This window comes from Cydia strobilella, chromosome Z (genome assembly GCF_947568885.1).
Source record: "Cydia strobilella chromosome Z, ilCydStro3.1, whole genome shotgun sequence".
In the NCBI taxonomy this organism is placed as follows: domain Eukaryota; kingdom Metazoa; phylum Arthropoda; class Insecta; order Lepidoptera; family Tortricidae; genus Cydia; species Cydia strobilella.
In genome coordinates this window covers 15,301,876-15,325,908 of record NC_086068.1, presented here as the reverse complement: position 1 = coordinate 15,325,908, position 24,033 = coordinate 15,301,876, and the positions used below count along the sequence as shown (strand labels likewise).

Genomic DNA, 24,033 nt, shown 5'->3' with positions numbered 1-24,033 from the left:
AATTTGCGAGATATGACCGCTCGAAAAAAGGGTGGTTAACTGATGAACAACTCACCCTACTCACCGGAATTCCGCGAAAACTCAGGCAAACTAATTATTTTCAAAATGAATCCTAGCTTAATCGAATTGTCGTTTACATACGCCCCTCCATTGTAAATTAAATCGAAGGAGAATAATCATATCATATTTTCAGACACAACAACAGGTTCCAAGAAATAAAATTGACATAGCGCACGGCAAATCCCTGTCCGAGGTGGAGGCGGACAGCTGTTACAAGACCGTGGATTTCCTAAAGACGGAAGCGTTCAACATCACCATGCAGGACGCCGAGGCATCGCGCAGCAACCACACCCAGCACTTCAGCCCGGTGGGTCAACACGGACACTGACCCGAGGCCCTTCCTCGGCCCGCTCCTCAGTCGCGTCGACGATCTCGAACCAAAATGGAATTCGTTCACGGTATACCTCCGTCTCCGGTGGACTCAATTTGCTACCAAGCGATAGATTTCTTCAAGACGGAAGCGCTGTATATAACCATACAGGACACGGAAAACTCCAGGCGGTACCACGTCGAGCACCCCAGCCCGCTTGGCCAGCACGGCCCATGACCGGCGCTCGCGGCAGAGCCGCGCACGCGTTGTTGCCATTTAAACTGCTTCGAAGATTTTGTAAAAGCATTTCAAACTCGCCGACATTCGTAAATTATGAATATGTGAATTTCAATGCCAGATATTTTTTATCCATGCTTGTATAAGATAAAGACGCTAAAATTGAGACACAAAAATCTCGTTTGCGTTGCCGAATGTCTCTTCTTATTCAAACCTATCTTATTATATATCTCATTATTCTAAGTATTCTTAATGCAAGCCAAGGTTAAATATATTTTCATATAAATAAAACTGCTATTTATACAGGTCAAGAGATAAGGCAGCGTAGAAAATTCGTAGAAAAGGGCGCTGACATTCTCAGATTCAAAATAAAATCATTACAGATATGCTCAATAAGTACCTGCTGTGGGCAATTAGAAATCTAGAAATTGTTCAATAAAGGTACACATTTTAAGTTACTCGTCTAGTGTAAAGGTTTACAGATGGACAGGAATGTATTTCTCCTGTTCCCTGTCCATCTGTAAACCTTAATGCATTAATTTATAAGAGAACAATAAATGCCCAAATTATATTAAGTATCTATTCTGTACTTAGACAAATATAAATCATATACATTCGTGATAGATAGTGTTTTTAAGTTCATTAAAAATAACTTGCTGATACCAGAGACTAGTAAAATCAAGACGAACAACTTCCTTACAAAACCGTGTTCCTCGCGTGCCATTTTACTATTTTTCCATTTAAGCTTTATACGTATAAAAATGTCACCTACTGCTTTTGATTTATAAACCTAAAATCCTTCTTTCCTGACCGCTGTTTTATGCACCAAAGTACATTTAGCATAATAAACTCATTTTAGTTTTATTTAATAGCTCCATCTATCTAGTTTTAAGATTTTTAAACCTCTTCAAAGGGCTCAAAAAGCTTCATTTATAAATTAAATTAATTTTTTTGACTATAACTGCGGTCAGTCAAGTCCAAGTCCAATTTTACATTTTAAAATTATATGTAAGCACATAGTAGCAAATAAGTCAAATAACTAAAATCTAAAAATAATATTTAATGTAGGTAATCTATAACATGGATGATTCTCGCGGCGTTGTATGGGGGCTGTCAGTCTTCTTTATTTACTAGGGACTGGCAATAGGGTATTTGACTGTATTTAAAATAAATTATTTTACACAATGTATGAAATAAAACACCAAAAGATTAATAGAGAAACGTAGACAGCAGTTAATTTTAGATACAATTTCTATTTTAAAACCCGTATAAAACTATAAAGAGTAGGTAATTTGATTGTGACGTCACATGCTAGTGTTTCATATAAATTCCATAGTAGCAAAATCGTTTTGTCAGTTCGGAAAAAGAAACTGATTTGACTAGTAGTCAAATACCCTATACTCTATTTTTGCTGGAATGTAAAAAATCTGTTATCTATATAAACTCCCGAATAGGATAACGTAGGTAATGAAGTGAAATTTGATGTTTTGTATAAACTTACTTGAAGTGTAGTCCTTGGTTAATCGTACAAGAAAGTGCATCCTTTATGCCAGAGCTGCAGAGGCCGCAATACGGACACTTTCTTAATGAACTGTTTTTATTTACCGTGGTGTACCCTACTAATTACTAAGTCATTGGGTCATTGCGTAAGTACTATTTTGTCAACAGTAGGTAGGTACAAAATGACATGAAGTGGGGTGTGTCTTTATAGATGAATATATAAGCAGTATTCGATTGTATAATAATGTTGATTTTATGTACAGTCGCCTGCAATAATATGTTACACAACGAAGGCCGCACAAGTATCTGACACGATCTTATTTGTAGAGCCATAAGAGCGTGTCACATATTTTTGCGGCCTTCGAAGAGTAACATACATTGCAGGTGACTGTATCTAATATAATAATAATGCGCATAAGTACATACTTATGCGCATACTACAGTACTGGCAATGCCAAGGATGTTACAAAGACAATTTATACTTAGTCGGCACCTGCAAATAATGACTAACACACACACGGTACTTAAATATTAGCACAGACGACAATTTGTCTATCTATGACGATGTTAAGTGAAATGTTGCTAGTTAAGCGTAGATAGCATGTTAGTCTTACGTAGGGTCGACGTCAAATATACAGTGTAGGTAAAACCTTATTTCATGCTGTCCGTACAGAATAGGGTACTTAATACTAAGTACTTTATATGTATATTAAATCAGCTACTCTTTATGAAACGTGAAAAGAAAACTATTTGTTACTATGAAGTTAGTATGAGAACGCGTTTAGTGACGTCACAGACCTATCTCTTGGATCTTATTTTTCCAGTGTGTCTCGGAAACAATTTCATTAATTTATATGAAGCAACTCTATTGTGTACAGGTCTTTGGCGTCGACTGCACAAACTTCTATGCTTTAATATAATTAAAAATACGCACAATTATAACGGCACTAATTATATCATAATGAGTATAATGACCTTTTGAGGAGAGAGACTAGTTTTAAATCAAATGTAAATGTGAGAAATATATATAAATAAATATATAAATATATATATATATATATATGTATATATGTATGAATGTTATATGTTTACATTGAACTCTAGTTATATGTATTGGGCTAAAGTCCAATAAATTTATAATGGAAGTATTAAATTGAGACGTACCGTGTAATTGTCTTCCATACAGAATATTTTATTATTTATCCTTCAGAGAAATCAGTATCATAATGAAAAATAGATTGCAACTTAAATTTAGCACTGAAATCATTTGCTCAGCTAATTACTATTGCGTCCATTTTATGCACGGTTTGGCTCGCTGGCCTTTGACCTTCTAAGTGCTTTGCAAAATTTTATTACATATGAAGAAAATTCATATACAAATCCAATACGGGCGAATATTCAAACGGGGGTTAGCATAGGATAGGACCTAAGAAGTATATTGAGATATCTCGTAATCTCATATCACGTTATGTCTCGTAATCTGATATCATGTTATGTATCGTAATGTTTGCAATACATTGCTGCTCGGGACATTTTCAAAAATTAATTACGGGGTCTAAAATGTCATAATTAAGTGTAACACAAAAAAAACTTCTTAATTAATGATTACATGGGTATAATCTACCTATATCTGGTTTATTGCCCGTATTGGATTTACACACTGTATGTGATGGACTTAACATTTGATATGTATATGATCTATCACTGATTTGGCATATATTTAGTTTAATTTATTATACACCGTATTTCTTAAACTCCGTTAATTTCAAGAGTGCATTCCTGAGCTTAAATTACTCGTAACTTAATTTCTCAAAAACAATTCTAATTAACTCTATTTACAAGCTTTTATTTAACTTGCAATGTACCTATGAAGTATGTATGTAACATGTTTGTAAGGGACAAATCTTGCAAGTAAAATTTGACCCACTTTCCGGTTTCCGATAAAGCTGAAAATTTGCACATATATGTAAGTCGCGTGACAATGCAATATTATGGTACCATCGAGCTGATCTGATGATGAAGACAGGAGGTGGCCATAGGAAGTCTGTGATAAAACAACGAAACCTAATTGTGTTTGGGGTTTTTAGAATTGTCTCGATGAGTATTAGTTGCCTGTGGATAAAAAGTACATTCAGCGATAAAAACTTGTACCAAAATTTAAATTTTTGCCATAAATTTATTTGAAAATAATCATCATAATCGACCATTTATTTTTATCTGATAAGGCCCTTACGAGCGTGTAAACTTGCCTTAGCGTGTTAACATATTGATTCGTGTTAAGTACGAGTTCATACATTTGCTTCTAAACGCAAACTCGAACGTCGATCGTCCGATATAGACGTTGATATGACAGAGTTTTTAATTGTTTGGTTGAGTTAAACATAATGCCCGTGGTATAACAGCGCTATATGCAGCATTTAATTAGTTTAAAAAAAATACAAATTTATGAAAGTTACTATTTAGTTTCCTAAATGAACTTAGACATACCCCGAAGTTAACGGAATTTTATAAAAACACCGTGTATATGTACGTATGTACCCATGTGTTACGTAATACCTGTAAACATATAGTTTGTCAAAGGACTGTCTCATTTCAAACATAGACAGAGATAATCATACTATCTTTGTCTTACACTAGTACTAGCACCCAAAAAGAAAAGGATGAGTATAGTTTTTTTGTTCTTATTTACTGCCAATTTGGTTTGACCAACTATAATTAATTTTGATGTTGTGGTGCGAGATTACTGGATCACGCCTGGCCTTCGCGGCGGGAACATTCTCAAAATGAACGCTGATTTAAGGGGAATTAGCATACTCAGTCTTACGCACATGCCAGATATATTTAGCGCAAGCCGTGCTTAGGCTGACGCATTATTGGAAATGGCAAACAGAATTGAGATTTATTAATCAATTAAACAAGATAAATCCTCCACTTGGATGTTGTGTTCCCATTCGAGTCTGTACAATGTATGGCCCACATTCTTCTTCCTTCCTTATACGAATCAGCTCGCGCCCGAGAAGTACCCGCATGTGTACACATAAGCGTGGGACTAGGAATTTAGGAAAAAAACTAGACTGTTATCAGGTAAAGTGAGAAAAGAACTTGACGTCTTGGTTATGGCTAGTTGCACCAACCAGAAATTAACTGGTGAAGTGCAACCAGTTTATATTCTGCGTGTAAGTACTGTAAGTAGTGATTAAATTCAAGTATTAGTTAATGTAAAAAGTAAATGTATAATGTTAGTTCCATGAAGATAGTATTTCACAGGCTTGTTGATTAACTGGTTTCAGTGTTAGGTAGATCCTAAACGAATGCTGTTGATACATTCGATTCACTTTCCCTCTTAAAAGTGCGAATGTTTATATATGTATATAGGTATGTATAGGTGTAGGTGTAGGTGTTATCAGAAGTGTCTTGTAATGTGATTGAAACTTATACATTGAACGTGTGATGTGAAGTGTCTTAAATGTATTGGTCAGGGTCTTAAGATGTTTCATTATTGTCATATATATACAGGGTGGCCATAAAATAAGTGCATTCCCGTTGCCAGGGAGGTTTTGGGATTATACTGAGCAACTTTTACTATGGGACCAACCACGAAATCGCGAAAAAAAATTACCCTCCCACAGAAAATGGACCAGCCAAAATGTATGAAACAGCCAATTTTTTTTTATTAGAACAAAAAATAAAAATAAATATTTTCAAACAAAAATTAATTCCAATGATCGACAACAAAAAGAAACATACTGTATTAACCATTGGCAGCGACAACTTGTTCGAAAATGTGCGGCAATAATGACATTTGTCAAAAGTCAGAATCTTACGAATGTCATAAATAAAAAACCGGCCAAGTGCGAGTCGGACTCGCGCACCTTTTAACAATGTATTTTTTATGTGAAAAGTGAGTGAAAGGTAAATTGCGGTTTACGATTTATTACGTATTAAAAAAAACTACTTACCAGATCTCGTTCAAACCAATTTTCGGTGGAAGTTTGCATGGTAATGTACATCATATATTTTTTTCAGTTTTATCATTCTCTTATTTTAGAAATTACAGGGGGGGGGACACATTTTACCACTTTGGAAGTGTCTCTCGCGCAAACTATTCAGTTTGGAAAAAAATGATATTAGAAACCTCAATATCATTTTTGAAAACCTATCCATAGATACCCCACACGTATGGGTTTAATAAAAAAAAAGTTTTTGAGTTTCAGTTCCAAGTATGGGGAACCCCCAAAATTCAGGAGCTATTAACACATACAGGCTGCTCCAAAGTAAAAAATCGTAATTTGTTAATTTCTTCGTAACCGCTACACCGGTTGTTATGATACTTGGTATGGTACTGATTCTAAATACCCTAATGCATAAGTACATTTCGGCTTTGTCCAATGGCTAAGGACAGCCTGTATAACAATTTTAAGGTAAGATAAAATTACAAATGATAATATGTGCAATTCTTGTTTGTATGTAGGTACCTATGGTTAAATTGCTAATAAATTGTGGGTTATTCCCACTAGTTACCACCAAGATTGATTGAATGATTGATTGAGATTTTTGGGATTTTTTTCCCAGTAGTTACCACTGGTAACAACTTGGTGGTAACTACTGGGAACAATTTTTCCCAGTAGTTACAACTGGTAAAAGGTGGGATTTTTTTTCCCCAGTAATTACCACCAAAATGTTGTTAGAGTTCAATACTTACTAATTATTTTTCCCAGTAGTTACCACTGGTAACAAGTTGGTGGTAACTAGTGGGAATAACCCTAAATTGTCCATTCTATTAAATATATATTGTCCATTTAGACATTATAAAGGTGTCATGTATGAATAAATTAGAAATCAGGTATTTGCTTGCAGGGCTGAAGTGTTTTTGTGCTGCTCTTGATAAAACCATTTAACGTAAACTTTTTTCGATCCACAGACAGTGCATGTGAAAGATACTTAAGTACTAAAAGAATATAGTTTTTTTTTTTTTTGCACTATAAGAAGAGAAGGTACGAGTAGTAAGGGACATTTGGTCCCTTTTTTGTTTTTATGTGCTACGAGCCCGTACGGCACATCCGACAATCACCATTCTCAAAAACGTTTTGTCCTACTTCTTTCAATTGGCTTTGCCTTTTTATTAAATGTTATATTAAGTTGCGATTTATACAAGTATTTTTCATTAAATTTTTTGTACTAAAGACAAGCTACAGCTACATTATGTTGTTCCCGCTAATTTGCTCTAAAATCTGCTCCCGTTAATTTGTTTATACATGTGTACATTATGTGGTATACACATTGCGCGAGGTTATAAAATACCTACACAACTTGGGAATGGATTTGATCTGTCAAAGAATATCCCATTAGTTTCAGTCCGTAGATAGTCTACATTAATAGGTAAGTAACTAAATATAAATAAATTCTTAAGAGTCCTCGGCAAGCTCGATTCTCCATACAAACATAGTTACGCTCTCATTTTAAAACGACTAGCTAGATTGCTCTGAAACTTGTACTTACAGTGGGATAAGGTATAAGTAGGTATGTAATTAGTTTGTGTAGTCGAAATTGAACTATCGTGAGACATATTTCAAAATATTTAGATCAGTACGGTTTCACTCACTATTATTTTAGTCGCTTTTGGCGACATGTTTCGGATTCTTCGGGAATCCTTCCTCAGGCACGAGTGTCCGCGGCGGTTGTACGTCGTGCACTCATGCACTGCCCGCCTCGTCGCTCGTTGCGCGCGCGCTGATGGGGCGGGGGCGGGGGGCGCGGGGCAGTCCGCAGATGGAGTCGTCAAGTGAAGGTCTGGTAGGGGGTTAGTTTATGTAGCTTCTATACCATAGTAAAAAAAATCAGCGAATTTAAGTTTTTCATACAAAACTTGTTTTTGCTCTATTTCGTTTGTTTTATATACTAGATCTAGATATACCTCATGTCATTGTATGTGCAAAGTTTAATTACAATCCAACACGTAGTTTCAAAATGAGAACGAAACTCCGTTTGTATGGGAAGGTGAAATTCGGCCGAGCTTGCCGGCCGGGGGCACTCTTAACACATCATTGCCCCCAACGCACAAGTGCGTTCACCGTCATACAAGTTTGTTCCTAGGCCACGCCTCCTGGCAGTGAATACGTTAAGTAGCTCTACCTTTTGCTTTCACATGCCACAGGAAGGAGAAGACCTATTTAACCGATTCTTTTTTGAAAGGCCTAAAGTAAACAATGCTTTAATGGGATTCAAACCTGAAACCCAGAGAAAATGTGTATATTTTTATGAATGTATCTTACATTGTTGTAAAGTTATGAACCTAAAATTGGTGTCTTAGGTAGGTATGTTTATATTTATATGGACTATGTAAAGATTGATATTCACAAGTGTCGTCGACTCAATAGATATGGACGATTATAGGGCAGATCGATGTGCATCGAAGAGCTGGGGGCCTAGCCAAGATGGCAATCCTCCTACATCGACAAACACCGATCGGAAGGACTGATGCAAGGAAAAGTCACTTGATTATTTCCATAGTTTATTTCACCTTCGATTGTCGTTTTCTGTTAACGATTGTCACCTAGCTAAGCCCCCTGGTACGTTCGCCACTCGCCTGGGCTACAACAGTTTAGCGATATAATTTGTCGCTATTCACAAGAATTTGTCTAAAACTCTAAATCGTGCTCGTTGAAATATTTTTTATCTTTGCCCCCAAAATGAGCCGAAATGGCCTCCTTCACTTCTTCGTCACAATTTTTTTTGCCTTGTAGTTCTTTTTTTAAATTTGGCAACAAATAATAATCGATGAGGGCCAGATCCGGGCTGCAGGGTGGGTGAACCACCGATTCGAAGCCGCACCTGTTAACCCTTAAATGCATATTGTTGCCAAATGTATACAAAGCATTGGACAGCTCACAGATTCAACAGAAAATAAAAAATAAAAAAAATAAAATGGGTTCCAAAAATAAAAAATATTGCATTTTAGGGTTAAGAGCAGCAGTCGCAACGCAACATGGCTCTTGTGAACCGGTGCATTGTCGTGCAACAGCAACACACCCTTTGACAGTTTTACCCGCCTTTTTTCTTTAATGGCTTCACGTAGTCTTTCTAATAACAATGCATAATAATATGTCCCAGTTATGGTAACCTCCGCAAAGGTTTTCCTTGCTTCGATAGAAATTTTATCACGGCGAGATATTCAATTTGCTCCATAGTCGCACGTTTATTTTCAAAATTATTTGTTTGAAGGGCGATGTCCTAAAAAAAACCGGCCAAGTGCGAGTCGGACGGCGCACGAAGGGTTCCGTACCATTACACAAAAAACGGCAAAAAAATCACGTTTGTTGTATGGGAGCCCCACTTAAATATTTATCTTATCCGTGTATACCTTATACACATTAGTTATTTGTGCAACAAGAGAGGAAAGTTGGTTTTTCTTACGAGTGTTTATTTTGAGTCCCGAGAAAGCGAAAGATTCTAAGTTAGAATCATGAGCGTAGCGAGAGATCAAAAACACGAGATGTAAAATAACTTTGCTCTCGTGTAGCACATATAATTTTCCACCTCAGTAGTGAGAACATATTAAAGGTTACAATGTATTTCGAATTCACAGAATAATACAGAAAAAAAAACAATTTGTAATAGATGTATGAAGTGGCAGTTCACTAAATTAAAAAGCTACATTGTTTCACTCCCTGGAGTGACGAAAGTAGGCTTGTTCGAGCTGCTGAGGTGAAAAAATGTGTCAGCTGGCTCGATGGATCATTTCGCTACAGTTTCATAAACTTATTGCTGATTACTTGTTACTAATGTGATGGGCGATGGCATTTTGTATACGCCATGAAACAGATCCTAGCTGTGCTCATTGATATTATTCAGATATTTAAATGATAAGCATTTATGATAAAACGTCTATATTTTGTTTGGGGGCAAATAATTGAGCATTGGTTGTATTTTGCTAGTAATGATTACGTGATTACACTGATTACCTATGGTGACGGTGAAGCGTAAGGATCTAACTTTAATTGTATAACGCAAATAAAAGATTTCACTGGTCTTTAAACCATGTTATTGTGCCCGAAACCCCCTAGTGTAAATTTCGTTCGATAGCGGGACGAGCGTTCGCGTTTGCGTTATATCTATTTTTGTATGGGATTTAGAACAGCGCACCAACGGGACTTTGGTAACTCAAAATTCCATACAAAATGACACTTAACGCAAACGCGTACGTCACGTCACGCTATCGAATAAAATTTACACGCAGTACGGAAGTGACTAACGCTAACGTCATGAGACGAATAACTAATTATAGTTTATAGTATAAGGAATATAAGTATAGGGTGTAAAAAAAAATATTAGGCACTTTCCCTCCAGGGCCCATACATTTTTTTCACACTACAGTTTGGAATTATAATTTATAATGCAAAATTAAGATGTAAATGTTCGGGTGCACTAGATTTAACAATATTACAAGAAATTCGGTTTACCTCAATTCTCTGGTATAAGAACCCATATTTTTTTCATTAATTAAATTAGATTATTTATTTATTCATTTATTTTAATTATTTATTTATTCATTTATTTTAATTATTTATTTATTCATTTATTTTAAAATTCAAAACATGTCTCTATATATTTGTATAGCAAAAATAGTTCATTGAATTTGTGATTTATGGTGAGTCAGTAACAAAAACCGAACTTGTCCCTTTATGGATTTTCCTGTGTAAAATTGCCATATTTGTATATAGATAATTTGCAAATTTTACTTGATATTGAATTGTAATAGTATTAAGTAGAATTACTATAAGTAGGTAGTATGCTTTTAGTGCAAATGTTAGTTAGTGCAAATGTGTACAATATTATTTTATTGTTTATGAATTACTTTTATTAATAAAATTACTGAGATTTAACAGTTGTTTAAATTTATGACCCCAACACATATTTGTTCCAGGCAGATAATTTCCAGATTGTGATAGGTTACTCGTATTTTTAGATTTTTGATGGCAAGGATATATTTTGCAGTTCCATAATTATAAAAGTTATACATTATATAACAGTATAAACGAATATCTTATAGAACCACGACGCGGAACGGGATGCAGGATGATTGTACGATTCTAGTTTGTAATATTCTTACCTACACTAAGGTTAATTTAATGCGTAGGGTACCGTCTGACATTGAAAATATGGTAAAGAAATGCAATAGTTATTTGTTATACAAGGGTGCAAAGTTGTATTTTACCCGCGAGTGTTTTAACACACGAGAAGTAAAATACATTTGCACCCGTGTGTAACACAAAACTTTTCCCCTCACTATAGCGAGGAAAGTGCAACATCCACAGGCGTTAGATCATCTTCATCAACTGGAATCACTCATTTTTTTACGATATTATAACAAATAACACTGGAAATTCTGTACTTTTACGTGAAAAGTTTTTAAGTAAAATTTTTGTTGACAATGTTGACATTTCTGACGTATGAAATGTCAATGATGCGTTTTGAAATTGCATCGACTTAACTTGTGCGTTCAGAATTATATTTAACATAATTATTAAAAAACAAACGTTTATTATGGAATTTTAAGGTTTATGACTTAAAATCATTAAATAAAGCTAAATCTGGTATTTTTTATTAAATTCTCAAACCATTTATTTAATGATAATTAATATCGAACGAACCATTATTATGAGCGTTTTACGTTTTGTTGTCTGTCAAGCTACTTAAACACGCTCCATCTCAAGGTCAAATTACTTTCCCCACTAGTGGATAAAATGCGTTTTTCCCCGCTTGTTTTAAAGGATAAAAGATGGCTTTCCGAGCTAGTGAGGGGAAAAGTATGTTGTTTGATGCAGAATAATCCTACCAAAGTACCAGTACATACTTGGGAGTATCCGAAAGAGCCATGGAGCCGAGTACACATAGACTATGTCGGACCGTTTATGAACCATTACTTTCTTATCGTGGTGGATGCGTATACAAAGTGGTTAGAAGTAACACCAACAAATTCAATTACATCAACAGCAACAATAAATATTCTTAAAAAGTTATAGACTATATTTGGCCTACCAATTACGCAAGTTTCAGACAACGGCAGACAGTTCCGGTCAGAAGAAATGCAAAGATTTCTCAAATCAAATGGAATCCAGGCTAAATTTACTGCTCCTTTTCATCCTTCGACGAATGGCCAAGCCGAAAGATACGTACAGACAGTAAAATGGAAGCTGAAAGCAATGGCATATGAAGAGGGTACATTACAAGACAAGCTATATAGATTTCTAATGATGTACAGGAAAACACCAAACAGTGCTACGGGTTTGAGCCCAGCAGAAATGATGTTTAAAAGATTATATAGGACAAGGATAGACTTAGTCAAGAGAGTACCAGAAATATGGATGAAAAATGATAATGATGACAAGATTGTGAAAAAGGAATTCAGAAGAGGTGATAGAGTTCAAATAAGAATGTGCGACAGCAACAAGTGGAAATTTGGAACAATTACAGAAAGAATAGGGAAACTCCACTACGAAGTCGAAGTACAAGGAAAATTACATCAGAGACATACAGATCAAATAAAAAAGACGTCATGCAGCGGTGATGTTCCATACGTCTATTTACCCAGGCCAAGTTTACCGACTACAGAACCTACACCAATTCAACCGGATGTAGAAACAGCTGCGCCCATTAACCCTGAAGGTGTTCATGATGCCCAGAATGTACCAAGCCCAAGTAAAAGGCAAAGTGCTGTGTCTGACTCGGTAACCTTACCTGTACCTACGAATGTACAACCAGAACCTCAAGCTTTAGAAGAAGCATCGGAAGCTACATTGCCAGAGACAGTTGAGATTCCTACAGAACGCGTACTTCGCCGCAGCTCAAGAAATAGAAAAGAACCAACACGCCTAAACCTCTAGCCTGAACTTGAATTCAATAACGAGGGAGAGTGTTAGGCCTTCATGGTTTACCTATCTATGACTAGAGGACAATGTCATATTTTAATTCATTGACTTATCGATTGAGCTATCAAATAAAGCATATCTATATTACTATATTATTATTTAATATAATTGGATACACAATATTTACTTTTAAAAATCTCTCTTGGGTTTAATCGGTATCCTGATATTGATTCAACAATGGTTCTGCAAGTCCTGTTGTATCATTTCATAATCCATTAAATTATTAGAAGTATTTCGGCCCTATGATAATTCCTGCTGCTCGGCATATAAGTATTTGTTGTTGCTGCGTAGGTTGATTGGGGACATTGGGGTATGGTTCGAAAGATTTCTGCTCTACATTAATAATAGCTTTGAGTTCATGTTCGGCTATGGGAATAACTGATGCTCAATCGTGGGAGAAGCTTCTTCCTTAAGTGTTTTTCTTGGTGTAGGAATATATTTGACCTCTCCTTGAATAGTTAACTTGTCGTAAGTATATTTTCTTTAAAATGAAGATGGCAAATATAATCATTTCATTTTAATGTGCTAGAGTCTGGGAATTTAAAGAAACATGAAGAATTGTTAAAGTAAAATTGTAAAGTTTTTTTTTTAGGACATTCGTACACTTTTCGATTAGGTATTCTAATAAACTGTAAATCAGAGACACCTTGCGCTGCACTGCGATATTATTATATCACTAACCTGAGCGAAATACATAGGACAGCGCCGTCTAACGGGTCGCACTGTAAATTTTTCAACAAAAACTTCTGTCCGCGGTTTTCTCACCAGAGGGCAACACTTGTTTGCAAAAGGTAATTTTATTAGTGTGCGGCTTTAGAAGAGTCATAGAATGTATTATTGGATCCCATATATTTCACGACTTCTATTTCCGCACAGACTCTAATGTATTTGATATCGATAGCCAAAGTATGACCTCATTCATTCCTATTTACAGGGAGTCTATCTAGCGGCAAATTTCCGATTCCAAAATTTGATAAATACGAGTACGTCGTAGCTCCGTGAGGCTTTTTACTTTTCACCTCAGCAGCTCGAACAAGCCTACTTTCGTCACTCCCTGGAGTGAGGAAAGTGCGACTTTCCTCACTCCAGGGAGTGAAACAATGTAGCTTTTTAATTTAGTGAAGGCCATGAACTTCATACTTTTATTACATTTTTTTAATGGTATGGTACGGTACGGTACGGTACGGTCCGGTACGGTACGGTACGGTCTGGTCCGGTACGGTACGGTACGGTACGGTCCGGTCCGGTCCGGTCCGGTCTCGTAACGTATCGTATCGTATCGTACATATTATAATACTTTTTTTTCCTGTTTATTCTGTGTAATTCGGAATACATTTTAACCTTTAATATGTTCTCACTACTGAGGTGAAAAATTATGTGTGCAACACGAGAGAAAAGTTATTTTACATCTCGTGTTTTTGAGTCCCTCGCTACGCTCAAGATTCTACCTTAGAATCACTCGCTTCGCTCGTGATTCAATTATAGAATCTTTCGCTTTCTCGGGACTAAAAATAAACACTCGCAAGAAAAACCAACTTTCCTCTCTTGTTGCACAAATAACTATTCTTGGCGCTACGCCATCGGCCCGTAGGCGTTCGTAGCCACTCGTAGGTATCGTACTATTATTATTTAAGCTTTCACTAACCACTAACCAGGGCGATCTGCTTTTACCACCTATATTGTTTACTTTAAAATCACTCTTGTTGAAAACTAATAATTATTGGCCGCCGTTATTAAAAATGATGTTAGCAAGCAGCCAAAATCGGCCATTAATTGTTAGACCTTGGGAAAAAATATTTTACTTGTAATACCTGCTAATATTAAATGCGAAAAGTAACTAACATGCCAATTAATATATAATTTAAGTAAGTAAGTAAGCAATAAGTTTTTTTATATAGTTACTAGCTTCTGCCCGCGACTTGGTCTGCGTGTAATGATGATTGATAAAAACAATCCCCGAACCTCAAACTATCTCCAGACCAAAATTCATCTAAATCGGTTCAACGGTTTAAGCGTGAAGAGGTAAAAAATAGACAAACATACAGAGTTAGCCTACTGACATAAGCTTGCTGACCAAAATAATAATATATTATAATAACATTTTAAGTGTCAAGTAGTCGTAAATAGCATATGTTCTCTTCAGAACAATAATCTCGCCACTATCAATTTTATTGGTGATACTGGCAGAGATCCAAATCCTATGTGAGGGTCATACAGAGGTGGCACGCTGAACGCTCTGCATCTGCATGTTCGCCTATAAACAATGGTCAGTAAGCGTTTACTTCCATGCTTGAGGCTATGAATAAATCACCAACTTATCATCAACTAACGAAAGGGAAAGATTGAAATTTTCGTTAGATACTGGTCTCACAAAAGTACAAAGAAATTATATTAAGTAGAAAGTGCAGGACCCGCGCTTAATCGCCTTTTCGTACAAACGTTTGATTTTTTCGAATTTTAAATAATTATAAGTTAGCATTTAAAAATTTGTATGAAATCGGTTTTTCGCTCCAAATTTTTACAATGATCAAAATATCGAAAAAAGTCAAACGACGGGCATAGCTATGGTTAAATAAAATAAAAATAAAAAATAAAAATTATTTAATTCAGACTCAAAAAATCCATATTTTGTTAGTGACACTTAAACTAGGGAACCTATAAACTAAGTGTTAGTCTAATTATAACATTTACAACATTTACATAATTAAGAGCTAGCTATAAAAACAAAAATAAATACAAACAAATACCTACTTACTTACTTTATTAATTTGTACTGCCTATTACAATATTAGCCCAGTGCCTTAATATAGGGCAGTCGAGGCGTCCAGCTACCATCCTCAGGATGCTGTTACTGCAGCCTCTCACTCGTCTCAGCAAAGAGGCTACCCTCTTGCGTCTGATGGCATGGAAGCCATCCGTGTGCGCCTCGGCAAACATGCCTGACGCACTACAGCGGCGAGGCAGCTTTAGCAACATCCTGAAGATATTATTAAACTGAACACGAAGCGCGTTATAAACACGCTTCGTATGCTTCACCCATAGACTGCATGTATAAAAAGATGTACAATATGCTTTAAAGAGTGTGAGCTTAACTTCCCTTGAACATTTTGCAAATCTACGGATGAGCATGTTGCCCCTGATTGCTAAGGCTCTTCTTTCTCTTTCTATATCTAGGTCATCATCCAACTCCTCTTTTACTATGTGACCCAGATATTTAAACTTGCTAACTATTTTGAGAGGCACACTACTCAGCATGATCGTAGGTATACTTTGAGGGTTGAATTTGCGAGCTTTAAAAACCATCATCTCACTATGCAAAATCTTGGACACACTTCCTGAACAATACTTTAGCTTCAAATCAAGTTGGCTTTTAATGAATAAAAGTCACAGGAACATAGAGAACTTGACTACGCAAGTATGCGCACACGAGAGGTCTCTGAATCAGAAAAGTAACGAAGAAGCAGTACGAAAAGCAAAGAAATAAGAAGTTCAAGAAATGCAAAATACGCTGAAAAATAGTTCTTTTAAGTCAAATGGCCTGTCTTGTATTTTGAAGAATGATGAAAAAGTACTATTACTTGGAAATCGAGCCAAATATGGCGATTTATATAAACTTCACGTCAAGGTATTGATGCCGAAGCTTGAAGTGAACCAATTATCAGCACCTCAGAATCTTCAACTCTACCATGAACGCCTGGGACATCAGAACAAGAGACATGTGGCAAAACTGATACAGCAAGAGCTTGGAGTAAAGTTAAACTCGTCAAGTTCATCAGTTTTTGGAAAGAGCCATAGGCAAAAATTTGGTATGAGACCAAGAGTCACAAAGGCTGGAGAGATAATCAGCACTGATGTATGCGGTCCCTTCCCTTACTCGATCTCGAAGTGTATATACTACGTTCTGTTCAAAGACGCTTACTCAAAGTATCGCTGGATCTACTTTCTGAGACAGAAGTCTGAAGTCCACGCACGGCTAAAGGACTTTCTTGCTGAAGCGAAAACTTCCGGACACGTAATACAGGAACTGTTAAGCGATAATGGAGGAGAATTTGACAATGAATTAGTAAGGAATACTTTGAGAATATATGGGATCAAACAAAGGTTTACCATGCCATACACTCCTGAGCAGAATATGTCCACAGAAAGAGAAAATCGCACAGTCGTAAAGATGACAAGGACACTGATGCACGCCTGCAATAAGATCCCAGAAGGTCTATGGGCTGAAGTAACAAATACATCGGTGTATATCCTAAACAGGAGAGGGCCTACTCCTGTAGAAGGAATGTTTCCGCACGAGCTTTGGTATGACAAGAAGCCAAGAATTGATCACCTAAAGGTACTGTATGCGACTGCTCCGTCCATATCCCAAAGCAGAAAAGGACTAGTATGCTGGACAAAAAAGCACAAACAGGAATACTCATCGGGTATGACGGCGATGAAGGTTACAGAGTTTTCAATATAGAGGAGCTAAAACTTATCAGATCCCGAGATGTTGTCTTCAATGAAGCACCTTTAGCGGAGAAAACCAAGATTGGTAGAAACTCGATAACGCCTCAGCCTAAAACAAACACCTATGACTTTCCTTTGTCTCTTACAGATTCTGAAACTGCTAGCAAGAAGAGTCACTCTCATCGACTTGTAGAGGGTACCATCGAAGGGCGTTGCCGCGAGGTGAGTCGTCACACTCCTCCACCTATAGAGGCAAGTGTGGGAGTGGAATTCCGTGAGGTGAGTCGTCACACTCCTCCACCTATAGAGGCAAGTGTGGGAGAGGAATTCCGTGAGGTGAGTCACACTCCTCCACCTTTAGAGGCAAGCGTCGAAGATGACTACCGCGAACAAAGTCACGCTCATCCACCTTCAGAGGCAAGCGTCGAAGATGACTACCGCGAACAAAGTCCGACTCATCCACCTTCAGAGGCAAGTGCCATTGAGGATTACGAGTCAATGGAAGATGAAGAGACAGCAGATATTAAACTTCCGACACGACAGCTACGCGATCAGAACCAGATAAAACCTCCGAAGTGGTTTAGTTTTTATCAGTTTCTTAATGAGGCTATATCTATCTCTGAACCCACTTCGTACCAAGACGTGCTAAGAAGCCCTGAAAAAGATAAGTGGATAGAAGCTATGAACAATGAAGTACAATCCCTATAAGGGAACCAAACCTGGGAATTGACAACCCTACCTGAAAATAGAAAAGCACTAAGATGCAAATGGGTCTTTAAAATCAAAAGAAACCCTGACGGTACAGTCGACAGGTACAAAGCACGATTAGTCTCTGTTGGATATACACAAAAGAAGGGTATAGATTATGACCAAACATTTAGCCCTGTAGCAAAAATGAGCACAATCCGGATGCTACTTAGTATTGCTGCTAATGAGGGTTTAGTACTTAGACAGTTTGACGTCGCTACTGCTTTTCTTTACGGTACTGTCAAGGAAGAGATCTTTATGCGACAGCCAGAGGGATACGACGATGGAACGAATCGAGTATGCAAACTGAAAAGAAGCCTATACGGGTTGAAACAGGCGCCTAAGTGTTGGAACGAGTGCATCCATGACTTTCTTATAGGGTCAGGTTTCATTCAGAGTGAAGCAGATCCTTGTGTCTATGTCAGAGAACGAGGACAGAAGAAAATACTGCTCGCACTATATGTAGATGACCTTTATCGCACCGGATCCGAGATTTGCACGACTCATGCGACCATACACACATACACTCTTACACACTTACTATTCCACCTAATTAAGATCTTTACCCTCTTTATTTGAAATGTAAGGTTACACACCTTATGTAAAATCAAAATGTATATAGGTATGTATGTGTATGTGTGTTTATATGTATGCATATATGTATATATATATATATATGTATATGTATATGTGTATGTATGTGTATATGTATGTGTATTGTATATGTGTATATATATTATATTATAATTACAACCGTGAACGCTTAATGCACCTACACCGACAGGAAAAAAAAACAGAACTATCAATTCTTGTAATGTTTAGTTTTAGTTATAATACTTATAATATTGTCAAACCTATTTTTTAATTTTTTTCTCACCTTTGTATGAAAGAGCGAATACCTCCTAACACAAGTGTCAAACTTAAAAGGAGGATTCGACACCCAGGATAAACCTTGTTAAAAAATAAACGAATTTTGAATTTTTGAATTTTTTGAGATGACGGATTGTTGGCCGCGTCAGACGCAAAAGAGGCTGATGACTTCATTAACAATGAGTTAAAAGGACGTTTTAAAATCACCACGAAGGTACCGTCCTATTTTCTGGGGCTTGAAATACATCAACACAAAGATGGTACTATTAAAGTCCACCAAACGGCTTACACAAGAAAATTGCTTGAAAAGTATGGAATGAATTACTGTAAGGAGGTTGGAAAACCCATACTAAAGCCTGAAAGAGTAATGGAGGATCAAAGTCCTGACCGTTAGACTTTCCTTACCGCCAAGCCGTTGGGTCCTTATCGTACTTAATGGTTGGGACGAGACCGGATATTGCGTATGCAGTTGGAGTTGTATCACGAAACCTAGATAAACCTACCTCAAGTAATGTACAACAAGTAAAAAGAATACTTAGATATTTGAAGGGAACTGTCGATACAGGGCTTGAGTATAAGCAATATCTATCTTTGGTATAAGAAAGGTGAAAAGCGTCTGGTGTGCTACAGCGATGCCGATCACGGTGGAGACGATGCGACGGGGTGCTCCACGAGTGGAATAGTATGCCTGTATGCTGGTTCAGCAATATCATGGCGAAGTTCGAAGCAAACTGTCATTGCACTATCATCTACAGAGGCGGAGATAGTAGCGGCCAGTGAAGCCAGCCGTGAGATTGTTTGGCTAAGGAGATTGTTCCAAGACCTGAAAATAAAACTAGATACGCCAATTTTGCGCAGTGACAATGAGTCTGCAATTAAGCTTGCGTACAATCCTCCATATGAACAACACCTGAAGACGAAACACATAAAACTGAAACACTTCTATGTGAGACAGTGTGTGTCTGAAAAAGATATAACAATTGAGCAAGTACCGACAGCAGATCAACTTGCTGATATGTTTACGAAACCTCTTTACAAACCAATACTGTTCAAACTATGCGAAGCCTTCGGTTTGAAAAAGAAGAGGGAATATTAAGGATGAACATCCTCTTTACACTAAAGTGTTTTGTCTTTGATTTAGACGTTGCTATGAAACGTTGTTATAACTGTTACTCTTTTGACTTATCTAAATGAACTATAAACGTAAACACTTTTCTAGTTTTACTTTAATATTTTCATGTGTGAAGATCAAACTCCTAGCGAAAAATATTTAGATTGTAATATTTACGAAAACACACATATTTAAACAAACTGCAGTAATTTTAAAATGATTTGGTTAATTTAGTATCAAAATCAGCGGGATTGCCTCCTACTTTTTAATTTTTAACTTTTTTGTTCTAAAACTCCCAATAGTCAATGGCATCCCAGTCATTAACCAACATAATAAAAGTATTTAAAGTAATTTAAATATTAAATAACAATTTAATGAATAAAATAAGCAATTTTATTTTATTTTCGCGAATATAGTGCTAAATAACCTTAAAAACCCATTTAATATCGTACAAACGTTTAACTGTGGCTGTATAAGATACTGCCTTTGCTCATTTACGCAAGTGTATGGTTTAAAAAAATATTTTTCGTGTATTCATTTTGGTTTCCGCCTTATGATATCGAGTAAATACAATTCAGCAAAAGAAATCAAGAATAATTTATTTTAACAATTTACTTACATATTTTTAAATAAAAAAACGATTCAATGCGGGATTAGTAAAATTAGAACAATTACCAATCGTTCCAGGCAGGGAAATAAAGACACTATTTTTCAATTTTGTTTCCACCCAGTTGCTTGTGGGACGGGGACGAAGAGGAGTACAACACTTTTCTGCACTAGAGCAGAAACGTATCACTTTCTGCGCACTTTTTAGAATAACAACGACCCACTTTCAGAGCATGAGATATGAAAAACAAATTTCAGACCTAGATATACCTCATGTCGTTGTATATGCAAAGTTTCATTACAATCCAACACGTCGTTTTAAAATGAGAGCGGTACTACGTTTCTATGGGAAGGTGTAATTCGTCCGAGCTTGCTGGGGACTCTTAAAACAACAAAAAAATAGTATATTGTACAACAAGGGCACAAAGCGATTTACATGTATACGAGGCAATTTATTGGTCCGAGCGGTAGCGAGGACCAATATAGCCGAGGATAAAAATGGGCGTTTGTGCCTGAGTTATACCTATACACACTGCTTTTCACTTCGATTGTGAGTAAAATAAACATGAATCTAGTATAACTGGATCGGTCATGAGGGGTGGGGGAAAATGACCGAACGGGATAGTCTTATGTATATTTCAGTAGGAGTAGCAGAGAAAGCGCTGTTATTGTTTGTCCTTGTCATAGTTTCACTTTTCCACCGCTGCCACAACCGAGGTTGTGGCAAACAAATAAGTACGTGACATGTCATGTTTGTTCGTTGCTTGTTTAATTATCGTTGTTTTGTATGAAATTGTGCTTTCTCTTATGAAATATAGTGATGGTTAGCGTTTTGAATGCTTGAACTATGATAAAATACTGGTGAATTGTTCTGTAATCGGCTGTAATAGCTGCTCTGAGCAAAAATATGAGATCATAACCTTTCACACGTAAGTACGGTATTTTACACCTTCCTCCTAACGCAATATGTGAGAATAACATCGTAAAATTACGTTACACTCAAAGCAATGTAGAATCAAACGATTTCAATAAAAATATCACAATTATTTACGCAAATTAACAAAACATTACTTGTAAAATTATCCGCCCAAATTACGTAGGTAGGTAGGAGTCTGAGGTCAGCCATTTTTAAACTTCTTCTTAATTTAGCTGCATAACAATCATGTTAGGGATACCAGATGAAAATATCATAATTTTATGGGTAATTTTGACCTCGAAGATTTTTCGTACTTCTAATTCCAAAAAATAAATAAACAAATGTTGTGAAGATTAAATGTGGTGTACATTAATTGGTGTGATTGCGATTTGTGATTTCTTTAAATTAAAACCCATAATACATTTTATATACTAAACATGTTTAGTTTTGTACCACCTGCGCGAATTATAGGAGGTATTTCATTGTTTATACGCCTAAAAAGAACGGCCCATTGACATTTTATTTAACATTTTTTTAATACCGTCAAACAAGCTAACTTTGCCTCCAGGGTAATCGCCCCAACGTGATATCAAATATTGGGGTAATTTTTACCAATATGGTATCCCCACGTTTATGACGTCATCTATGTCTATCCCTTACGGGCGCACGCGTATAGCTGGTCTATGTAATGCTAGGTCTATGAAAATAAAACAATGGCAAACAAATAAAATTCTTTTTTTATTTATTTTTTATTTTTAACTCGTGATATTTACCTTAAGCCTACTACACACTCGTGCGCGAATCGCGGCGCAAAGCCGCGAACGCGAGTGTGGTGTCGATTTCGCTGATTAGCGAACTGTCCACACTCGCGTTCGTGGCATCGCGCCGCAATTCGTGTGGAGGGGGCTTAAGTCTTTGTTCATACCAGTAGGTAGGTAGGTAGGTATAATTTGGCAGTAAAATTATAACTACATTTTGTAGTTTATTTCTATAATAACTATGCTGTATTGTAAGATTTTTATGATTTAGTAATATATAAAACACGGATTATTAAAAAAACGGGCCAAATTAAGTGGAATAACAATATTATCCGATTATGTTTTATTGTGTACTATGGCAGTGATTTGATTTGATTGATTAGTCTTTAAAAAATATTACTTTGTGAACTAGAGCATAAAAGTAGCATTTTGTGCAGCCTACATCTAGCACAAAGAAGAACTTTACGAGCATGAGAAGTGAAAAAACCTTTTTAGGGTTCCGTACCTCAAAAGGAATAAACGGAACCCTTATAGGATCACTCGAGCGTCTGTCTGTCCGTCTGTCACAGTCTATTTTCTCCGAAACTTCTGGACCAATTAAGTTGAAGTTTGGTATATAGTAAGTTTGTGGCCCAAAGACGTAACATAAACAAATGAATTTTAAACATAGGGGCCACTTTTAAGGGATAAATGAGAAAATTAAAAAAATAAAGTTTTTCAAATTATATCGTGTTTATATCAAATGAAACAGCTTATTGTGAGAATCTCAAATATATTTTTTTATAATTTTCGGATAAATAGTTTAGAAGTTATTCAAGAAAATAGGCAAAAAATGACCATTCCCCCACTTTATCTCCGAAACTACTTGGTTCAAAATTTTGAAAAAAATACACAAAATAGTTCTTTACAGATTACAGGAAAACCTAATAGAAATGTGCAGTCAAGAGTGAGTCGGACTTAATTATTTAATTTTTGATCCGACCCCTACGGGTTTTTTTAGACATTTCATTCAAGTTTCACATACAAAAATACATTGTTTAAATTATGTAATGTACAAAACCCTTGGAACGCGAGTCCGACTCGCACTTGGCCGGTTTTTTTGACTAGATACTATAATATGTATGTACCTATTCGTGATGAAATGAAATAGTTTGTTCTGTAATTCACACAAACTAAACGTACATTTTATTTTTAGTCTAGCTTATACACTAAACAGCAATAACAGAATAAACAAATAATTCAAATAATACATCGACAATTAGGTAGTTACTGTAGGATATTTCGTAAATTTCTTCATTTAAGTATATATTTTTAATATAAATCAATTGATTTTAAAAACGATATTTGTAATATTCCTTACATTAAACTCTTTTCCGCTATTATCTTTATACTAAAACGGTTAAACGAAAAAAGAAAATTCTTAGAGTAACACAATTAAATTTATCCCCATCATCCCTATGTTAATTTTAACCCTTCAGTTATTAGAATCCCTTTGAATGGTTATCTTCATTTCACTACAGCAGCCCGTAAAGCAGGGATCG

At 36.2% G+C, this 24,033-nt stretch overlaps 1 protein-coding gene and 1 long non-coding RNA gene across 3 annotated transcripts in view; one reads left to right on the top strand and one right to left on the bottom strand.

The window, feature by feature from the left end:
• Window positions 1-10,989, top strand: part of LOC134754321 (uncharacterized) — a 38,803-nt gene extending 27,814 nt beyond the window's left edge. The window contains exon 11 of the mRNA XM_063690584.1: window positions 194-10,989. Coding sequence (XP_063546654.1) covers window positions 194-388 — 195 coding nt within the window. The 3' untranslated portion in view covers window positions 389-10,989. The remainder of the gene's footprint in view (window positions 1-193) is intronic.
• LOC134754495 (uncharacterized) overlaps window positions 1-24,033 on the bottom strand; it is a 400,626-nt gene that overhangs the window by 270,212 nt on the left and 106,381 nt on the right. The window contains exon 1 of one of the 2 annotated variants that reach the window (XR_010128898.1): window positions 6,036-6,338. The exons of the other annotated variant lie outside the window; for it this stretch is intronic. This is a non-coding gene — a long non-coding RNA (uncharacterized LOC134754495). Of the gene's footprint in view, window positions 1-6,035; window positions 6,339-24,033 lie in introns of those variants that run through there. 2 annotated transcript variants of the gene reach the window in all.